The sequence below is a fragment of the Myotis daubentonii genome, chromosome 1 (genome assembly GCF_963259705.1).
Source record: "Myotis daubentonii chromosome 1, mMyoDau2.1, whole genome shotgun sequence".
Taxonomy (NCBI): domain Eukaryota; kingdom Metazoa; phylum Chordata; class Mammalia; order Chiroptera; family Vespertilionidae; genus Myotis; species Myotis daubentonii.
The window spans coordinates 169294069-169315628 of NC_081840.1; the positions used below are offsets into that span (position 1 = coordinate 169294069).

A 21560-nucleotide genomic window follows, 5' to 3' on the forward strand; every position below is an offset into this window, starting at 1 on the left:
GTTGGGAAGCCCTCAGGGGTGGTCAGGCTGGCAGCCACCACTCATATCCGCTGATGGCGCCAAGTGATCGGGACCAGTACCAGGCACCAGCAGTGGCTCCAGCACGGGCAGTGGGTGTGAGCGGCAGCTCCAGCACCGGCAGCAGGTACAAGCAGGGCCGTCACCGGTGGCGGGTGCAAGAGGCAGCTGCCAGTCCCGATCTCCCCTCAGGAGCAGTGGGAGGTGGAGAAGCCCTGAGGGGCGATTGGGGCTGGCAGCTGCCACTTGCACCTGCTGACAGCACCGAGCAATCGGGGCCGGCGCCAAGCACTGGCAGTAGGTACGAGCAGCGGCTCTGGCGCCAGCAGCAGGTGTGAGCAGGGCCGGTGCTGGCAGCAGGTGCAAGCACCAGGCGGGACCTCAGCGCACAGGAGCAAAGAAATTTTCAGTAACCCCAGAGGCTCACCCCAATGACAGCAACTGGTGCCACACCTTGGTCTGGCATCCCCGTTCACCTACTCCACCATCCCGCCATGGCCGACACACACCATGTTCCACGCACGTCCCCTGGTGGTCAGCACATGTCATAGCGAGTGGTTGTTCGGTTGTTCCGCCGTTCAGTCTATTTGCATATTAGCCTTATATTATATAGGAGGATTACTCAGTTTGACTGGTTTCGAACCCTAAGCCTAACCAACTACTAGTTGTGTACAACTTCAGACATGTTTTTTAACTTCTCTGTTTCTCAATCCTCATCTGTAAATCGGAGATTTAAAATCTTACTCCCTCAGAGGGTTGTTATGAGGATTCAAACATGTGCAAATACCTAGAGCAGAGCCTAGACAATAATAAGGGCTCAATAAATGTTAGCGTATTTCCATTTTTATGATTTAACATAGGAAAGAAAGGAGATCTAAGTGAGCTACAGCAGTCAAACATTACAAAGAACACCTGGTATATGAATGTGCCTTGAAGGATGGACAGGGCTTTAGAGATGATAGGAAATAAAGGTACTATGCATAAGAATAAAGAGATCAAGAACTTCAGGGTTCAAATTGGGCATTTTAGACGATAAATTTAGTTGTATTAAGCAGGCCTATTTATATGCAGCCCAAATGCCAGACTAAGAAGTTAAGCAATAACTCAACAGATAACAGGAAGCCCTTATAATTCTTAAATAGGGCAGTAATGTATTAAATGTAGGATTTTATAACCCCTGCCTGGGCAAGGTGCCAGCTTGAGGATGAGGAATTAGCCTAAGGAGGAGATAAGCCATTGAGGAAGTTTAAAGACACCTTTGCTTGTTAAAATATCAAAGTATCACACTGAGAATTGGATGCCAATATACTAGAATCTTTCAGAATAGATAAAGGTACATATAAACAGAAATTCGTAGTACAAAAAGATCAAAAGAACCATCTGTAGACTACCTGGAAGTTAGCAACGTAGAGGTATTTCAGGAGAATGTCCAAAATCATGAAAATGACATATATAACAATACTTGTATTTATAAATTTTTCTCTCCAGAACATCCCTAAGCATTCGTAGTTAACGGATAAAGCATTTTTTTTCCTAAAGAACATTTGCCCTCCAGCACCTTTTCTCAAAAAGAAAAATACTTTCAGAACTCATCTATAATTTCTTCCAGCTACCATTATACAATCTTACTAATTTTATTTTTATTTTTACCATCTCTAAATGTTAATAATCTCAAAAATCTTTTTAGAAATACTGTGCTAATAATTAGCTTTTCAATGGAACCAAATCACAGCTAAATCCCTGATGGAATCAAAATGGCATTCAATTGTTAATTCATTAAAATAACCACTTCTTTATATAAATTAAAATTTCCCCAAGACAATTATCATGAACAGTGACTACTGGTAAAACAAGGTAAAAATTCTTATTTAGTTCCAAACTCTTTTCACATATTTAAACGCAAACTGCCCCCTCAACCAGGAATTCAACCAGGAGTTTGACCAGGGGGCGGGGCCAGCCGGCCAACCATCCGCGATCCCTCCCCTCAGCTGGCTCCACCCCCAATGGGGCCCCCACCCCAACCGGGAGTGGGGCTGGCTGGCCAACTTCCCACATCCCCTCCGCCCAGCTGACTGGGCCAGGCCAACCAGACCCCACCTGTGCATGAATTCGTGCACTGGACCTCTAGTATCTACACTAATAAAAGAGAAACATGGTAATTGGCGTACGACCACTACACTTCCCATTGGCTAATCAGGGCAATATGCAAATTAACTGTCAGCCAAGATGGCGGCCAGAAGCCAGGCAGCTTGAAACTAACATGAGGCTTGCTTGCTTCAGTGACAGAGGACTCCAACGTTCCCGGCCAGCCACTGCAGGCCTCTGAGCCTGCAGTTTAAAAAACATTGTAACGAATATAGAAGGTAAACAAAACCCCAGAAACCTGCAGCCAGCAGGATCACAACATTGTAAGCAAAGGCCAGAAACCTACTTTCAGCAGTGGAGGCCTAAGAGCTGGAGCCAAGCCTCAAAGCTAAAGCTGGCCCAGAATAAAAAAAGAAAAAGAAAAAAAGGAGCAGTTGGGAGCTTCAGTCACCCCCAGCCTGAAAACAGCCCTCAGCTCCTCACCCAGACTGGCCAGCCACCCCAGTGGGGACCCCCACCCTGAAGGGTGTGTGACCAGCTGCAAACAGCCATCAGCCCCTTACCCAGGCTGGCCAGGCACCCCAGTGGGGACCCCCACCCTGATCCAGGACACCCTTCAGGGCAAACCAGCCGGCACCCACCCATGCACCAGGCCTCTACCCTATATAGTAAAAGGGTAATATGCCTCCCAGCACCAGGATCAGCGAAGCCGCGAGGCCTCCCAGCACCGGGATCAGCGTGACAGGGGGCAGCGCCCAAACCCCCTGATCACCCTGTGGCTCTGTGTGTGACAGGGTGCGGCGCCCCAACCCCCTGATCGGCCTTGCTGTGTGTGTGACAGGGTGCAGCGCCCCAACCCCCCCACCCCCACGGGCCCTGCTCTGTGTGTGATGGGGTAGAGCCATAACCTCCCCATCAGCCCTGCCCTGAGTGTGAGAGTGGCGGCACCCCAACCCCCTGATGGGCCCTGCTCTGTGGGTGATAGAGGGCGGCGCCCCAACCCCCTGATGGGCCCTGCTCTGTGGGTGATAGAGGGCGGCGCCCCAACCCCCTGATGGGCCCTGCTCTGTGCGTGACAGGAGGCTGTGCCCCAAACCCCTGATTGGCCCTGCTCTGTGCGTGACAGGAGGCTGTGCCCCAACCCCCTGATGGGCCCTGCTCTATGCGTGACAGGGGGTGGCGCCGCAACCTCCCCATCGACCCTGCCTTGAGTGTGACAGGGGGCGGTGCCCCAACCCCCTAATCAGCCCTACCCTGAGCGTGACTGAGGGTGGCATCGCAACCTCCCGATCGCCCTGCTCTGTGTATGACAGGGGGCGGCGCCCCAACTCCCCAATCGGCCCTGCTCTGAGCCCGACCAGGGGCTGCACCTAGGGATTGGGCCTGTCCTCTGCCACCGGGGAGCAGGCCTAAGCCAGCAGGTCGTTATCTCCCGAGGGGTCCCAGACTGCGAGAGGGCACAGGCCGGGCTGAGGGGCCCCCCTCCCCCCCAAGTGCACAAATTTTTGTGCACCGGGCCTCTAGTATCCTATATAATAAATAGGTAATATCCAAATTGACCCTCACACCCTTGCATCACAAGATGGCCGCCCCATGCCGAAACCAGTTTGGCTCAGTGGATGGAGCGTCAGCCTGCGGACTGAGGGGTCCCGGGTTCGTTTCCGGTCAAGGGCATGTACCTGGGTTGCGGGCACATCCCCAGTGGGGATTGTGCAGGAGGCAGCTGATCGATGTTTCTCTCTCATCAATGTTTCTACTCTCTATCCCTCTCCCCTTCTCTCTGTAAAAAATCAATAAAATATATTTTTTTTAAAAAAAAGATCGCCGCCCCACGTCGTCACTAGATGGCTGCCCCCACATTGTCACAAGATGGCCAGCAGGGGAGGGCAGTTGGGGGCGACCAGACCTGCAGGGGAGGGCTGTTGGGGGAGGACCAGGCCTGCAGGGGAGAGCAGTTGGGGGCAATCGGGCCGGCAGGTGAACAGTTAAGTGTCAATCAGGCCGGCAGAGGAGCAGCTAGGGCAGGGGTGGGCAAACTTTTTGACTCGAGGGCCACAATGGGTTCTTAAACTGGACCAGAGGGCCGGAACAAAAGCATGGATGGAGTGTTTGTGTGAACTAATATAAATTCAAAGTAAACATCATTACATAAAAGGGTACGGTCTTTTTTTTTTTTTTTTTAGTTTTATTCATTTCAAACGGGCCGGATCTGGCCCATGGGCCGTAGTTTGCCCACGGCTGGGCTAGGGGGTGATCAGGCTGTCAGGCAGAAGCGGTTAGGGGCAATCAGGCAGGTGAGTGGTTAGGAGCCAGCAGTCCTGGATTGTGAGAGGGATGTCTGATTATGAGGGATGTCTGATGCCTGATCCCTGTAGGATCGGGCCTAAACCAGCAGTCGGACGTCCCCTGAGGGGTCCCAGATTGGATAGGGTGTAGGCTGAGCTGAGGGACACTCCCCCCCCAGTGCACGAATTTTGTACACCAGGCCTGTAGTATATACATATACAAAAATACACACACACACACACACACACACACCTCTCCATATATAAAAGCCTAACCAACCATTATGACCAAACGACCAGAACAACTGGTCAACCAGTTGCTATGATGCACACTGACCACCAGGGGGCAGATGCTCAACGCTGGAGCTGCCCCCTGGTGGTCAGTGAGCTCCCACAGCCAACCTCCCACAGCCCCTCCCCCCGGCTGGCCGGCCCCCAATGGCCCCTGGTGCTAAACCACTCATAGAGACCTGTTTCTGGGTCAGGGTTTCATACGTAGCAAAGCACCTCCCTTACTGAGATCTATTCAAAATCAGCCCTCAACACAAGGGTTTGTCTCACTCCTGTCCTCTCCCTTCCCTGGGGGCCACCCATCCGCCGCAGTGGCGGCGAGGGAAGGAGGAGGGTGGGAGGCGGGGAATCGTGCAGTGGCAGGGCACTGACAGCGTCCGTTCCTCCCGCACCCAGCCCGGCGACGGTTGCCACCTCTCACAACCCAACTGGGGCCCTCAGGCCCAGCTGGGTCGAGGAACCAGGGATGGGTGGTAGTGGACACAGCCCCTTATCCAGGGGGGCTGAGGGCCAGCTCCCTCCTTGGGGCTGGCGGCCAACCTCCCATAATCCCACCCCTGGCCGGCCAACCTCCTGCGGTCCGCCCCCCTCGCCACCCCATGCACAAATTCGTGCACTGGGCCTCTAGTGCATGTGTGTGCGTGTGTGTGTGTGTGTGTATTTTTATTCCAGAGAGGAAAGGAGAGAAATAGAAACATCAATAAGAGAGAATCATTGATCAGCTGCCTCCTGCATGTCCCCTATTGGGAATCGAGTGCACAACCCAGGCATGGTGCCCTTGACCAGAATTGAACCAGGGACCCTTCAGTCCACAGGCTGACGCTCTATCCACTGAGCCAAACGGCTAGGGCCTCCTTCATTTTTAAGCACATAATATACAAACATCCTGGTATTCTCACTCTTTTTGTCATCAAAGTTAACAACTTATACCTCTGCTGCTTACACCCAGGTAAGATGAAGAACTATACTGTGCCACACTTTAGTACACACCTTCACAATGTGTGACTCACTATGCTACAGAACACTATACAAACCTTTGTGATTTCATTTAAGTTTCACTGACTAGTAAAGGTTGATATGAAAACACAGTGAGGCTCCTAAGGGTGAATTTCACTGTCTCAGGACCATGCCTCACCATAGCCAGTCTCTTTGCCACATCATTGAGAGGGAGCTAGAGAAGAGTGGGATTCAAAGTTACACACAAATCAATTTATTAAATGTAATTTGCTAAATTTTTCATAAAGTCTACAACAGGGCAGTATGCCAAAAACTGTTCTACAAAAAAAAACACAAAAAAGTCTTTCGCCATGTTATTGAAAGTAATATATTAACAGAAAGAAAAAATCCATTTTGAAATAGAAACAAATTATAGAGGTATTTATTAACCAAAGCTCCGGGTGAAAAAGTTCAAATAATAGCAACCCTATAAATTAATAAAATCATTTAAAAGCCATTACACTTTTATTTTGTGTATTCTCAGGCAAAATGGAAAACAATGAACCACTTAAAAACATAAGAGTCTTTGGTAGGCTACCTGTAACTAAGACCTACAAAAAGGAGAAAGATGGAAATAGGCCCATCTGATTGGAAAAGATCAAAGTCTGCTGAAATGTGTGCTAGCACAGGTATGAGGAAACCAGCATTCTCATATTGTGAGTAGGAGTGTCTCTATAGAGATATTTGGCAATATCAATCAAAATTACAAATGCAAACAGCCCTTTAAGCAATTCCATTTCTAGGAATATATCTGACAGATATCTTATGTACATGCAAAATATATATATGTGCAAAAATTACACACACATATATATATATAATTGCTCATCAATAAAAACTGGTTAAATAAATCATGATAACGCCAAATACAATGTAGCTGTACAAAAGAAAGATATATTTACTGATTTTGAGTTAGTGAAAAAAGCAAAATGCAAAAATGTAAGTATATTTTTGTTGAAAAGCTGGATTGTGAGAATATATATGCATTTACATATATCTATACAAATTATTTCTGGAAGTACACACAAGAAGCTGATAACACTGGTTGCTTCCAGGAAGAGGAAGTGAATGGCAGGGCAACAGGAGACCTGTTCCTGTAAACCATATTGTATCTTTTAAATTTCAAACTATATGAATGTCTTACCTAAAGAAAAACATAAATTAATCAAACTTTAAAAGGGAAAAGGGAGAAGGGTTAAGATTTCTTAAGTAATAAATCTGACCCAGCAAATAACTGTTCCCATTTTGACCTTTTTTAAATTGCCCCTTTCTCTCCTCCTTCTGTCTAACTTGTTCTTTTTCATTCCCTCCTGTCAACTGTCCCAGGTAATTTTAGTCTTCTCCATTCAGACCTATCAGGGACATTTGCTGCCACTGCTTAGCCCAGCTGGGAGTACTATTTGCCAACAAGGTTGATGAACTTTGTTCCAGTAATTCTAACACAAAATGGGCAACAACATCAGCTGTAAAAGAGATCTGAGTATTTACAGAAGGGTTGATAACTCCACTTATGCAACAGAAAGAAAAAAAGTAAGCTGAGGGAAGAAGGGAAAGTGACTAAGATTTGAGAGACTAAGTTTTTTTAGATATATATATATATTTTTTTTATTGATTTCAGAGAGAAAGGGAGAAGGATAGAGAGATAGAAACATCACTGATGAGAGAGAATCTTTGATTGGCTGCCTCCTGCCCGCCCCCTACTGGGGATCAAGCCCGCAACCCCCGCATGTGCTCTTGGCCAGAATCGAACCTGGGATCCTTTAGTATGCAGGCCGACACTCTATCCACTGAGCCAAACCAGCTAGGACTAAGAGATTTAGTTTTAACAATATTATAAAACATTCTTCCAAACTAATTTTAAACGCTCATTCAATATTATCAAGTCCACTCATAAATATTACCTAAAAAAATCTTAATGAAAAGTGACTTTTCCACTCTGTAATTAAAATCTAAACTTACACTCCCAGAAGGGCTACAGAGTAGCTCTGCACCTAGAATACCTAAATCAAGGGTCATCATGGTCACAGCTCATTAGATGCTTAAACCAATGTTTTCTCTTTTCATTTCCATTATATTATGTCACATGTTTGCAAAGTATACACAGGGGATGGGCAAAGTAGGTTTACAGTTATAATACAAATAATACAATAAATAATAATACAAGTTTAAACTGTTTCATGTACTCACAACTGTTTACCTACTTTTGCCAACCTCTATATATTAAATATGCTAGAGTTTTGTTTTGTCACTTTATATTATGTACTCATTATTTCTCATCTCTTCCTTGTCCAGAGCAATATTTGCCTCTGGATTAACTAACTCATATCAGATTTCTCCTCCATGCAGTTGTAACTGGGGGAAAAGGTCATGACTGATCCTGCAGAAATGGGAATCTGGGTGAGACCTGCTGCAAACATGATGTTCTGGACAGTCACCTCGTTAACTGTATATTCACACTGCAGCCTGACCAACAACCATTATTTTAAAAAGCTCTTTGCCTTGAAAGTTCTGAAAAATAACTGATAAGAAAGTAAGTCCATAGGCTTCAGTATTCTCAGTTTTAGTAACTCAATATTATAGTAACTAAATAATATTCATAAGTAGATGAATAGGGTATATGAAACTCTCCTTTGCTAAAAACAAAAAGAACAATTGAAATAAATAAATCTCCTTTGCTTTAGGTCTAAAATGCTATTTTTTTTTATCTTTATTGTTGAAACTAATGCATATGTCCCCTTTTTTAAAGTGCTATTCTTACTTCACCCAATCTCTACAATATTGTTTCCTTTAGCAGATTCAGAAGTCCTGCATGCTAGTAAAATTCCTCTCATTTTAACAAATAACTTAAAAAATGCTCAAAATTCATCAAACTCTATAAAAGTCCTTTTCCCTGAAACTATTAATTTACAATAAAACATAGTGAGAAAATTTTTCATTTCTTTACAAATAACAGACCAGAAAAACATCTTCAGAATTATCTTGACATTCCAGACCCTTTTGATCAGAATGATAGAAAACTGCCACACAAAAGGTAATTGGTATTTTAAAAGCAGAGTGAGCACACTTGTGAAATATATATTATGAAGTTACACAAACTAAATTATTAACTTTCCAACTTGGCATAATGACAGACTAGTTGGGAGGGAATGTGAAGAAAAATACTCAACAGCTTAAAATTAACAATGGGCTCATTTATTCAAGGTAGGATGGTTCTCCCATTTCAGCTTGAGAGGACTGAAAATCTCTTTCTATCCTCCTCTAGGAGGGAAACTCTGCAGCTGGCCCGGCTGGAGAATCACTCAACTATATTCACAGCCTCACTCAGTCAAGGAATAGCAAGAAAGGTCTTCTTCAATTTGCACTGAACCAACACAGAGAAATGTTGACTTCAAAGTGTTCAAATTTCATTCTTCAAGGACCAGTTCAATTCATTTCTCCTGTAGTAAACTGGAGAAATACAAAAGATCTATGCCCCTTCCACCTTGGACCCGTGAGTAGAATGCCCTCCAATGGACGGTCTTGGTCCCTCGGGAGTCGGTGTGTGTGTTGCTGCTGTTGAAATAGAGTTCAGTGGGAGCCCTAAGCGTGCCAATGTCTTCCCTGCTTCCCGATGCCGCCTTCCTGAGCACCAGGACAGGTGGGCACCTGAGCAGGGGACCTCAGGTGACTTGATTTAGTTCACCAGTGCCTACTCTAGCGAAGAAATGAGTCTTTCATTCTTGAAGATGTGACTTATGCCAAGTAATTGTGAAGATTCTTTTCCCCCGTGAGTACTGCATGAAGGTTACGAAGTTGGAACAGGCAAGTCCTGGGTATGAAAGCTTTAATTTATCTACCTCATTTATTTTCTATTTTTGTAGCTTTAGTCTCTCTTTTCCTATTTTATGACCGCTGAAAGTGTTCCCAGTCCCTATCTTAAACCTAAGAGTTGATGTATTGGTGGGAGCGGCTGGACCTTCAAGATGTTTTGTGATTTTTTTAAATCCCTTTCTTGCATATATAATAAGCAAATGCTGAAACTTTGCTCTGATGGTTTAACGAGGAAGAAGAAGGAAAGACCCTAGTTTCGGAGTCTTTCCCCTCAATGTGGAAATGTACATCAAAACGTGTATCAAAAGTTGGTCTCTGAGTTATTGCACCTGACTTCAGGATAAAAAAAAATTATTATTATTTTGCCAAGTTGTGCCTTTCCTTCTGAAATTGTAAATGAACACAATACTAGAACCTGTTTACACTGTGAAGTGGATATTGTTACAGAGGACATGCCAGAGGCTTTCTCACTGTTACGCCTTGTGAATGTACGATCTACAGAGAAAACCTTGTAGTTTTACCTGCTGATGCTGACTGATGGAAAATAAATTTTGGTATTTTTCCCCTAAAAAAAAAAAAAAAAGATCTATGCCCACAGAAAATGAGGAATACTTATCTGTATCTTTGCCATTTCATCAAACACTGTCTTGTGACAGGTCTTAGGACACTGTCTAGTACTGTACATATTTATTTTCTCTCCAACCTTTGTATGCTCCATTACTTCAATGGCTTCTAGGAAGTATTCCTTTAACTGCTGGTTAAATGAATTCCCAGCAAAATATTTCAGGGTGTGTCTTTCTCTGTTCTATGTCACACTCCCAAACAGGAATCCATACTCGAGGAAACAGTAAATATCTCCTGCTGTTCAAATCCAACTAAAATCAAGTCGAAGCTGGTAACAATTGATGCTCCCCTAACTCTTGAGAATCAGTTATTATTTGAGTATTAAAATGCCTGACCTCTCTGTACAGCAAAAGAAACCATCAACGAAGTGAAGAGAGCCCACTGCATGGGAAAACATATTTGCCAATGATACACCCAGTAAGGGGTAAATTTCCAAAATATATAAGGAATTCATACAACTTAACAAAAGGAAGACAAACAATCCAATTAAAAAATGAGAAAAGAACCTGAACCAACACTTCTCCAAAGTGGGACATACAAGAAGGAGGCCAAGAGACATGTGAAAAAATGCTCAAAGTCACAAATCATCCAAGAGATGCAAATTAAAACGACAATGGAGTATCACCTCACACCTGTTAGAATGGCTACCATCAACAAAACATGACAAGTGCTGGAGAGGATGTGGAGAAAAAGGAACCCTCATGCACTGCTGGTGGGAATGCAGCCACTGTGGAAAACAGTATGAAGTTTCCTAAAAAATTAAAAATGGAACTCCCATTTGACCCAGCGATCCCATTTGTAGGAATATATCCTAAGAAAACAGAAACACCAATCAGAAAGGATATATGCACCCTTGTGTTCATAGCAGCACAATTTACAATAGCTAAGATTTGGAAACAGCCTAAGTGCCCATCAGCAGATGAGTGGATAAAAAAATTGTGGTATATCTACACAATGGAATACTACGCTGCTGTAAAAAAGAAGGAATTCTTACCATTTGCAACAGCATGGATGGAACTGGAGGGTATTATGGTAAGCGAAATAAGCCAGTCAGAGAAAGATAAATATCACATGATCTCACTCATATGTGGAATCTAATGAACAAAATAAACTGATGAACAAAATAGATCCAGAGACACAGAACCATGAACAGACAGATGAATTTCAGAGGGGGAGGGAGAGATTTACCCAGGAATATTATACGCATACTAGAGGCCCGGTGCACGAAATTCGTGCACGGGGGGGGGGGTGAGGGGGATGGAAGGTGTCCCTCAGCCCGACCTGCCCCCTCTCACAGTCCAGGAGCCCTCAGGGGTGGGAGGCAACCTGGTAATCAGGGGAAGGCGACGCCCCCATCACACCTCTGCTGCTTCCACTGCCGGTAGCACAAACCTCGGCCGGCCCTGGTTACCTGAGCCTTGGGCAGCCCTGGGTGGTAGGGAGCTGAGGGGACTGGGGGACTCCAGAGGCAGGCGCCCCAGCGGGGCTGAGGGGACTGGGCACCACCATCTTGTGGCTATGGGTGCTGCCATCTTTGAGGGTGTGGCAATTTGCATTTCCCTCCATTGGCTGTGGGCACCACCATTTTGAGGGTGTGGCAGTCAATTAGCATATTCCCTCCATATTGGCTGTGGGCACTGCCATCTTTTGAGGACGGGGCAGCCAATTAGCATATCCCCTCCTTATTGGCTGTGGGCGCCACCATTTTTGAGGGCGTGGCAGCCAATTAGCATATTCCCTCCTTATTGGCTGTGGGCACCACCATCTTTTGTGATGGCATGGGGGTCAATTAGCATATTCCCTCTTTATTAGATAGGATACCCATAGCGCAAGGACACAGACAATAGTGTGGCAAAGGCTTGTGAGATGTGGCTGCAGAGAGGCGGGTGTCCATGGGAGGGGAAAACACCACAGGAGACATCTGTAATGCTTTCAACAATAAAAATTTTTTAAATAATTAATAAAAATAAATAAAATGCATGACCTCATTCTTATCTACTAAAGAAACATTGTAGATGTTTTTATGAAAAAATGGGAGATCCTCAGAAAATCCAAAAACTGGCATTTAAGTAAAATACTCTTACTTAAATAACTGCATGTTATTTTCATACATCAGAAAATAACATGCAGCAGAGTACTTCAAGTCTATGATATGGTATTAAAAAGATGTTATTCACAAAAATGTTATTCTTCTTGTAATTCCATCATGAGAAACATCAATTTTCCAAAATATGGTCTTGAATTGTAAAACAGGTCTCCTATTTCTTCTTATAAAATATACTGGCAAAGACCAACAAACCCACACAGCTACAATAAAACCCATCCCCACATTCCATGGTTTCAAGGCAATTCCATAAATGCAGGGTCATAAAAAGAGCCTGCAAACTCCTGTAGCCAGCATTCCATTTCAATAATAGGAAACTGAAGACAATGGCTCTCATGATGATGCAGTTAATGGCAATCTGAGACTCTCTTAAGAGTTTGCAGAAATTACCAATCTTATCTTAGAAATCAACATACTAAAAGGGAATGCATAATTCATATAATATAGGTGATGAACAAATTTGGGTGAAATATTAAAATTTTTACAGTTCATATGCTTTTAGATAGAAGTCATGTTCAGCATATTTATATGCTGGTAACAACAAAATCTCAAGAAAACAGAATGCTCAAGTCCCAGCCAATGGCTTGTTTATCTCAAATACATTCCATATCATAGAGTTCAAATGTTATAAGGGCACATAAATAGCCCTTTGTAGTTCAAAATAATAATACCTGACCCAAGGAAAAGCTGTATACTTTTGAACTCTAAAGATGCAGCTTCCTATCTAAGGACAAACTTGTGATTTTTTTTTTAGTTCCAACAGACTATAAGGTAAAAAATCATAACTGCTATGTTTCCTACAATTATTGGAGATTTGATGTTTCAAGTCTCTAAATAATTTTTTCTTTTTAATTTTATAATGATATTATGGTAATAGATAACTGAGAGAATACGATGTTCCAGAACTTGCGAAGAATTTCATACACACTATTAAAATAAAAAAATCACTAAATCACATGTTTTAAGGCATGCGTTCAGGTTTTAATTGCTTCTTGATAACTATTAATCTGGTGACCACTAAAATATATTACATAAAGGCAGAATAAATATAACCAGAAAAGTAATTAAGATGAGGTGTAATATTAATAATCTTACTACAATATAAATTAGTTCCTAGGCATACATCTTTATTAAGCAATGTTACTAGGCATGTTTGAACCGCACAAGGGGTTAAAAATAACTACAATGAAAAGCCAACAGCTTAGCAGCACAGTTGAGCCAACATTCCCTTCTCTCCTCCCCCTCCCTCCCCATCCTCTCCAATCCAGAATGAACTGCATGCCCCACTGCACAAGGCCCAAAAAGGTCACAGGAGATGGCAGAGACTTTTGTAAGAGAACAGAAATAACTCAGCAGCTTTGTTACCGTGCTTTCTCTGAATCAGTGTGTTCAAAATCCCTTAATTAGCACTCTGTCTACACAAGGAAAGCATTTCTTCTGTGCCTGGGGAGGGCACATATATATGTACACCATGTTCTGTTTTATCAGCATCACAAATGGAGCTAGCGCCTCAAACTGTCTGCCAGGGAACTGAAGCATAGAAAACTTTTTAAAAGGCACAGTACCACATATTTACATACCTATTTGCATTTCCATTACCAAACAACAAAGTGATGATTAAGTTTGTTTCATTTAGGCTTCAAGTATTTCTGGATTTTTTTTTCAGCACAAATGGAAGTATTGCTAACTAAAAAATGGGTTTTTTTAGTCCATTATCATAAAGTAGGATATTCAATCTTAATATAATGTTAATAGTACATAAAAACACACAGTATTCAAATATTATTCCTTTCCTCATAATAGATCTTCCTTCAGTAGGAGAAAAAAACTTCCAAAGTCAAGTTGAATATATATTGTAAGAAGCAGCATGTACATATATGTATACTTATATATGTAATTAAAGAAAATAATAACCTTCTAAATATCTGATTATAGAAACAATCTACTTAAGTTTAAGATAAAATTTATTATTAGGAGAAGCATAACATAATTGCTTGAAAGCCATCTCTTCCACACATGTCTATTTGTCATATGAACTAATAGACAGTTCTGGACAATGGAAATAATACCACTATTTCAAGTGTAAATTAAATAACCTATCAAAATTATATACATATATATGCAAAACTACGCATATATGGTATCTGCTGCAGCACTGTTTGTGATAGCAATATTGGAAACAATATAAATACCCTTCCACAGGTGATGGTTAAATAAATGTTACTCCTCTACAAGAGAATTCTATACAGTTGTTTAAAACACACACAACAAAAAACCCTATTAATAGGGGAAAATCCTATATTAATAGAGAAAGTTCTTCAAGGTAAACTGTTTAGAAAAAAAGCAAGGTACGGAATACGCTAACATATAAGTAAAAGGGGAGTAGATGTTCACATTTATTTGAATATACAAAAAAAACCCTCTGGAAATTTATACAAATAATTAATAGCAATAATTACCTACATGTGATGTAATTGAAATAGTACCTGCCACAGTCAAGCCCTAATAAATGAAAGCTATAATTACTCCCCTCATCATCATCATCAGGAAATGTACCCTTAAAATGTATATACAGAATTCATTCATACTGAGGTAAGCAGCCAAGTCTCAAATATTCATAGACTGACTATCTAGTTGGAGATCCAAGTCTTTCATTTCTTCTTCAAAGGTAAGTAGCTTTGGGCCATTTTACTGTTGGCCATCACCTTCACCAGAAAGTAAGCTGAGGAAATAACACCAAAAATAGTCATTTCATTAATGTTGATCAACAGTTTTTAATAAATAGCTTTGGAACTGAAAGGAACATGAAAAATTCCATTAATACAACCTTCTAATATTACATCTGAAGAAACTAAGATCCAGAAAATTCCCCAAATTAGTTACAGTTCAAAGATCTGAAGTCTACCCCCTAGATAAATGCTTTGCATTTTATCTTTAAGGTGATGAAGGGAAACTGAAAATAAACAAAAATTGAAATCAATTATCCTTGTTAACTTCCCTCCCACTACATCCTTTATTTCAGATAACTAAGTCTGTTGAGATCAAATCCCATACGCAATTGTAGTTAAGTAGAGAACAGGTCATCCAGAGAATTAGTCCTGAGGTTTCCAGGATTAAGCATTGAATAAACATCTGTAATAAAATCTGTAAAGTTTGCTTACACTAGAGATTGTCAGAGGCATGTTGAAATCCTTGCCACCTTGCAGCCGGAAACCCCAAGGAGCTGGGCCAACCAAGGACACACTGTAGTTGCTCATGGTTTTAGTGGTTCAGAGTCCAATCCCAGAGTGTGAAACTGTGAAAAGAAAATCAGATAGTTAAAAAGATATTTACTTGAAGCCCTATTACATATTTAAATGTATTTAATATAAACCCAACTAAATTATGCTCAGTATTTTGTTTTGGGGGTTTGAGGGACTATAGAGCATAAGTCTATATTAAGTTCTCATTTCAGTCTAAGAAAAGGAATATATGACCTAACATACAATTTCTAAACTCACGCCAATTTCCATAGTATAAAAATCCCACATTAGAGTATATTTCTAGACACTTGATCAGTTTTACAACTTGCTACAATCTGTGGCTTCTTACATACAAACTTTAACTCCAAGTACTTTACAACACTGTTATATATATAGAAGAAAGAACAAGATTTTATTTCATATTTAATTCAATATGATTTTCTCTTCCCTCTACCTCTGCATTCTTTTGCCTGCACTTGGCAAAAGATCTTCAATTTCACTTACTTAAATTCTAAATTACTCTAACATATGAAAAGGACTGCTAATTCATAGACTCTCATTCATGCTTACTAAATTCTTTAAAATTAGTGTTTTTCATGTACAAAACTATTCTCCCCAGTCATAAACTATAACTTGGATTTCCTCTTATAGGAATGTGATATATTCCACACTTGGAGTAACATTTACTTTTTCTTCAGACAGGCCATGATAGGCAACACTCTAGCACAGTGATACTTCAATCAGAACCTTTTTGTTTCTACACCCACCTCATCAGGCAAAGTAGTGGGTGAGCATTTACCACATAGTCAGACTGACGAAATGTGGTAGGAGTATAATCTTAATGAATGAAAGGGAATAAGAGCTTTAGAAAACAAACAGAACTTCATTGCCTTCTTTTTTGTGTTTTGCTCTAAGTGCGCTTATAAGGACTCCCATGGTAGCAGATCTATACTAATAAAAGCCTAGGTGACCGTCACGCCCTCACCTCATCACAAGATGGTGGCCCCCATTTCGTCACAAGATGGCCACAACAAAATGGCCACCACAAGATGGCTGGCCGGGAAGGGCAGTTGTGGGCGATCAGGCCAGCAGGGGAGGGCAACTGTGGGCGATCGGGCCAGCGGGGGAGAGGGCAGCTGTGGGCAATCGGGCCGGCGGGGGAGGGCAGTTGGGGGCGATCGGGCGGCTGGGAAGGGCAGTTGGGGGTGATCGGGTGGGCAGGGGAGGGCAGTTGGGGGCGATCGGGCTGGCTGGGGAGGCCAGTTGGGGGCGATCGCGCTGGCAGGCAGAAGTGGTTAGGTGCCAGCAGTCCCGGATTGTGAGAGGGTGCTGACTGGGCTGAGAGAAACCCCTCCAGTGCACGAATTTCGTGCACCGGGCCTCTGGTTTTAAAATATATTTTTATTGATTTGAGAGAGGAAAAGAGAGGGAGAGATAGAAACATCAATGATGAGAGAGAATCCATGATCAGCTTTCTTCTGCACATCCCCTACTGGGATCCAGCCTGAAACCTGGTTATGTGCCCTGACCAGGAATTGAACCCTGACCTCCTGGGTCATAGGTCGATGCTCAACTACTGAACTATCCTGGCCAGGCATGGCAGCACTTTTACATAACAAAAAACTAAAGTAAAAAAGTATGAGTTGGAGTCCGGGGTTGGTTGTTATGGTGGTTATGTGTGGGTGGGAGAAAATGGGAGAAATGGAGATTTTCTAAGATGTAATACTAAGAAACATAATATTTCCCTCTTTATTTAAAAATATTAAAAATATAACACATGTATAATTTAATAATTTTAAAACTACATTTTCAAAAAAGCTTTTAAGACACACTTAGAAAATCTATGCTGTTTAACCAAATCATCACCTTGTATTACCTGTCTTACAATATTTCTTTAACCCATTCAAAATTTCTATGCCATCACACCAAATTGACAGTGGCAGATGTAGATATTAGAACCACTGGGTATATTAAAAGCAAATAGATTCCATCTTTTCATAAGAAGAAAATGAGGCAAAACTTTAAAATGAGTCTGGTTCTTGAAAAATTAAATTAGTGAAAATCGACGTGGCATCTACCCAGAAACTAAATGAGTAGTACACTGAAGCACTAAGTGAAAATATATTACTTCAATACGGATGTATAGGCACAGGGTATTAAAAAGACCAAAGGCCAAACCAGAAGCAAAACAGTTAAATACACATGAAAACCAGTAGTAGGGGGATAATAAAGAGCCACCTGTAATTTAAATCCTTCCCCCTATAATAAAGAAGATTTTCACAGAACTAGAAAAGACTCTTTTGATACAGACACCCATCATGCAAATCAGAGGTTTATAAAGCCAACAGGTATTCACGGTCAGCCTGTCCTTCCTCCTTTTTTAATCTTTAATCTTTGTCAAGAGAAGAGTGTTTAAGTCAGGCTCAACTTCTCCTGGCCCCACTGTTCCCTAGAAGAAAACGTACTTATGCATCCACCCGTGTACATGCAACCTTTTTTTTATCTGCGAGTTCCCTGCCCGACTTACCCCATTTGTTATTAAAATTTCTAGCACTGGCAAAGTCATAACCACAGTACGTTTCTAGTCAGTGTCGTTTCCAGCATTCTCCCTCTGCTCGCTTCATTTTTCTTAAAATAGTCTAACCCCCTAAGCCAGGGGTTCTCAACCTTCCTAATGTTGTACAGTTCCTCATGTTGTGGTGACCCCCAACTATAAAGTTATTTTCGCTACTTCATAACTGTAATGTTGCTACTGTTATGAATCGTCATGTAAATATCTGATATGCAGGATGTATTTTCATTGTTACAAATTGAACATAATGAAAGCATAGTGATTAATCACAAAAACAATATGTAATTATGTGTTTTCCGATGGTCTTAGGTGATCCCTGTGAAAGGGTCGTTCGACCCCCAAAGGGGTCGCGACCCACAGGTTGAGAACCGCTGCCCTACGCAATGGTAATATTTCTGGCCTTTTCCAGATCTCCTCCATCTGGCTCCGAGTGCCCAAACTCTTCCTAAAATACCAAGCAGGCAGGAAATAGCAGCCTATTCTGCTTTCAAACTCGCGGAAAATGTTGGCACTTCTGTAGAGCTCTGGATTTTCTCTTAGGGAACGAACGGCTACACCGTGTATTCGCCCTGGTCCCTGGGAGGGAAGCTTGGTTATTTCCCACAGTCCTATCCTAGTCTCTCCGACGGGTGGGAAGGGGGGGAAAGAGAATGCCTGACCAACTGCTCAGGGTATCAAGAATTCCTGGGTCTGAAATGAAAGAGCAGCATTATCCTGAGATCCTCTTGTCCCCCAGGCTGAGCGTCAGTGGAGGCAGAGCTGCAAACCGAGGCCACGGGCAGGGATGAGCGCGGCCAGCGAGCCAGGGTCCCAGCAGATGTTCTCGCCCTGCCCCGCTGCCAAATAAGGCTGCGCGCCGGCTGCTTCCGCGGCGGGCGCGTCCCGACGTCCCCGCGGTCGGGAGGGCGGACTCGGGAGAGGATCCGGCGCTCACACCCTGGACCGGCCCTGCCCAGCGCCACCACGAATTCTCTTCCCAAGCTCTGCCCCTCCTTTCCCCACTGATTGTCCAACGCCCCGAAGGCACCGTCATAGAAAAGCCCCAACAAGCACACCGGTGTTCATAAATCTGGCGTTCGCGGAAGATCTGTTTTTTTAAACGAGCTTTATTTCGGGAAGTTTTCCCCCAACAGGTTACAAAATAGCCTACATTATCTGCGGGGGAAATCAATGCTTCTCAGTCGCGGGCGAGGAAACAAAAAGTTACACGCCATTCCCAGGGAGTCCCGCTTCCTCTCCGCACCCCCGAGAGAGGTTCGCGCAGGACGCGGGTGGACGCGGACGCCCAGGCGGGTGCCTGGAAACGCCCGGAGCAGCCGGCGGGCCGGTGCAGGGCGCGCGGGGGCCTCTCCGCGCCCACCCTCGCCGTCCAGGGCGCTCCGCTCCCGCGTCCGCGCCTTTGCCGCGCTCGTTCCTGCCGGCCGGACTCCAGGGCCTCCCCAGGCTCGTCCACTGGCCCCGCGCCGCCCGTTCCCGGGCGCTCCTCTCCCCCCGGCGCTCTGCCACCTCCGCCGCTCCGCGTCCAGAAAGCACCTGAGAAAGCGCCCCGCGCGAGATGCGCCCCCTCTGCCTTTTCCAGCTGGGCTTCCCTCGCGCCCGGCGGTGCCCGCCAGCCGCTAACTTCCCCTCCTCCCGACGGGGAATCACAGCCGCGCATCCCCTGCGGGTGGCCACTCACCTCGGGTCCCGCGCGGCGTTGCCTCCGCCTCAGACGAGCGCTGACAAATGATTCGCGGTGCGTGCGCCGCCCTCACCAGCCGCGGGAACTTCCGCCTCCTCGCGCTGCAGGCCCCGCCCCCACTCCTGGGCACGCCCCCTTCGCTTCAGGCCCCGCCCCTTCGCCCCCGGCCTCGCCCTGGGGCTGGGCTGGGCCGGGCCGCGCCGCGCGGGCGGGGAAGGACCCGCGGAGCCCAGCGCTCGGGCTTGCTGGGGCGAGCTGAAGCCTCCGCGGAAAACAGTTGCGCTGCGAACCGAGTTTTGGTGAGAGTAGTCTTCGGGGTTTCGAGCAGTGCCCAGCAAAGGTCTGCTCCGCGAGTTTATTTTGCATTGGATGCATTTCTCTCCGCAGAAACTGAATTGGCAAGCAGTTGCTCTGGCTAAAAATAGAAGGGGACTTTGGATAAATCCCTATCTGTGCAAGTTCAGTGGCTACTGCCTGTTTGTTGTTGTTCTGAGAGAGAGCTTTATATGCCTCGAGAAACGCAAACCCTCAAGTTTGCTTGACAGGAAAGTGAAAATCAGTCACTTTGATCTCTAGAAGTTTAACCCTGTGATCACACCAGAAGGCAGTGACCAAAGTTCAATTACCATAGCCTTAACTTATTTTTCTAAATCCAAATCAATAATAGTCCACTTTCAATACAGTTTTAATAGTCCAGTTTCTATAAAGTTGCTTGAGTTAACATAAGGAAGTTATTCATAAATAAACTTGAATAATATTTATTGAACATACTAGAGGCCTGGTGCACGAAATTTGTGCACAGGTAGGGTCCCTAGGCCTGGCCAGTGATCAGGGCCATCAGGTTCTCTGCTTCCCTGCCTCCTCCTTCCCTCCTCCCTCAGCACCTCCCACAGTTGGCCACCCCCCATGTTCTGCGCTGCCCCCTTGTGGTCAGCACAGGTCATAGCCAGGGATTGAACTGCCCATGGAACTCCCAAGAGGACAATTTGCATATTAGCCTTTAATTATATAGGATGGAAAAGTCACTTGACTTTTTTGAACTCTGAGTTAGCTTATAAAATGTAAAAAGGACAATTCCTAACCAAGGCACACATAAAGCAAGGGTCAACCTCAAGGGGGTCTGTGTATTCCTTAGAAGTACAAATAAAATTCTAGAGAAGGTCCAAAACTGCTCTGTCCAAAATGGTAGCCCATGAGCCACATGTGGCTACTGAACATTTCAAATGTTGCTACTGCAACTGAGACACTGAATGTTTTGTTTTATATAGCTTCCATTAATTTGAATTTAAAAACAGAAGCAGAGTAATCTATTTCCATTAAACACAACTTTTTTGCCTGGGTAGGACTACATTTCACTTTACCATTGAAATTTAGTGCCTAAACTGACATGTGATGGAAGTATAAAAATGCACACTAGATTTTGAAGACTTGGTATGAAAAATATAATGTAAAATACTTCAATAATATTTTACATTAATTACATGTTAAAATTATAAGATTCATATACTTGGTTGAATGTATTATTAAGTTAATTTCACCTTTTTTAATGTGAATACTAAAAAATTTAAAATTACATGTGACGAGCATTATATTTTCATTGGACCGTGCTGGTCCATGGCTTTCATCACATTCTCCAAAAGATTATGTTGGAGGGAAGGATTTCCAAGTGTGAGAGTGGGGGGTTACATAGTGCTTTAATATATGTCATCATGTTTGACATCTCACCCAAATTAAATAAGTAATAACAGTAGCTGCCTTTTACAAATACCTACCATGTTTGCAGGACAATGGCCACAGTTACTTCTCTGTGCCTTCTCTGTTCGCTGCTGATACAGTCAATTTGAGCCTGTAT

At 43.6% G+C, this 21560-nt stretch overlaps 1 protein-coding gene across 10 annotated transcripts in view; it reads right to left on the reverse strand.

Annotated features, from left to right (window-relative positions):
- The window catches only part of PDLIM5 (PDZ and LIM domain 5), a 225187-nt gene extending 205356 nt beyond the window's left edge, over positions 1–19831 (reverse strand). For 7 of the 10 annotated variants that reach the window (XM_059665230.1, XM_059665221.1, XM_059665212.1 and 4 more), the window contains exons 1-2: positions 19706–19831; positions 15375–15508 (exon numbers count right to left, since the gene is read on the reverse strand). In XM_059665230.1, coding sequence (XP_059521213.1) covers positions 15375–15470 — 96 coding nt within the window. In that variant the 5' untranslated portion in view covers positions 15471–15508; positions 19706–19831. The other 3 variants (XM_059665190.1, XM_059665181.1, XM_059665196.1) reach the window with 3 other exon arrangements.
- Positions 19832–21560: the final 1729 nt, after the last annotated feature.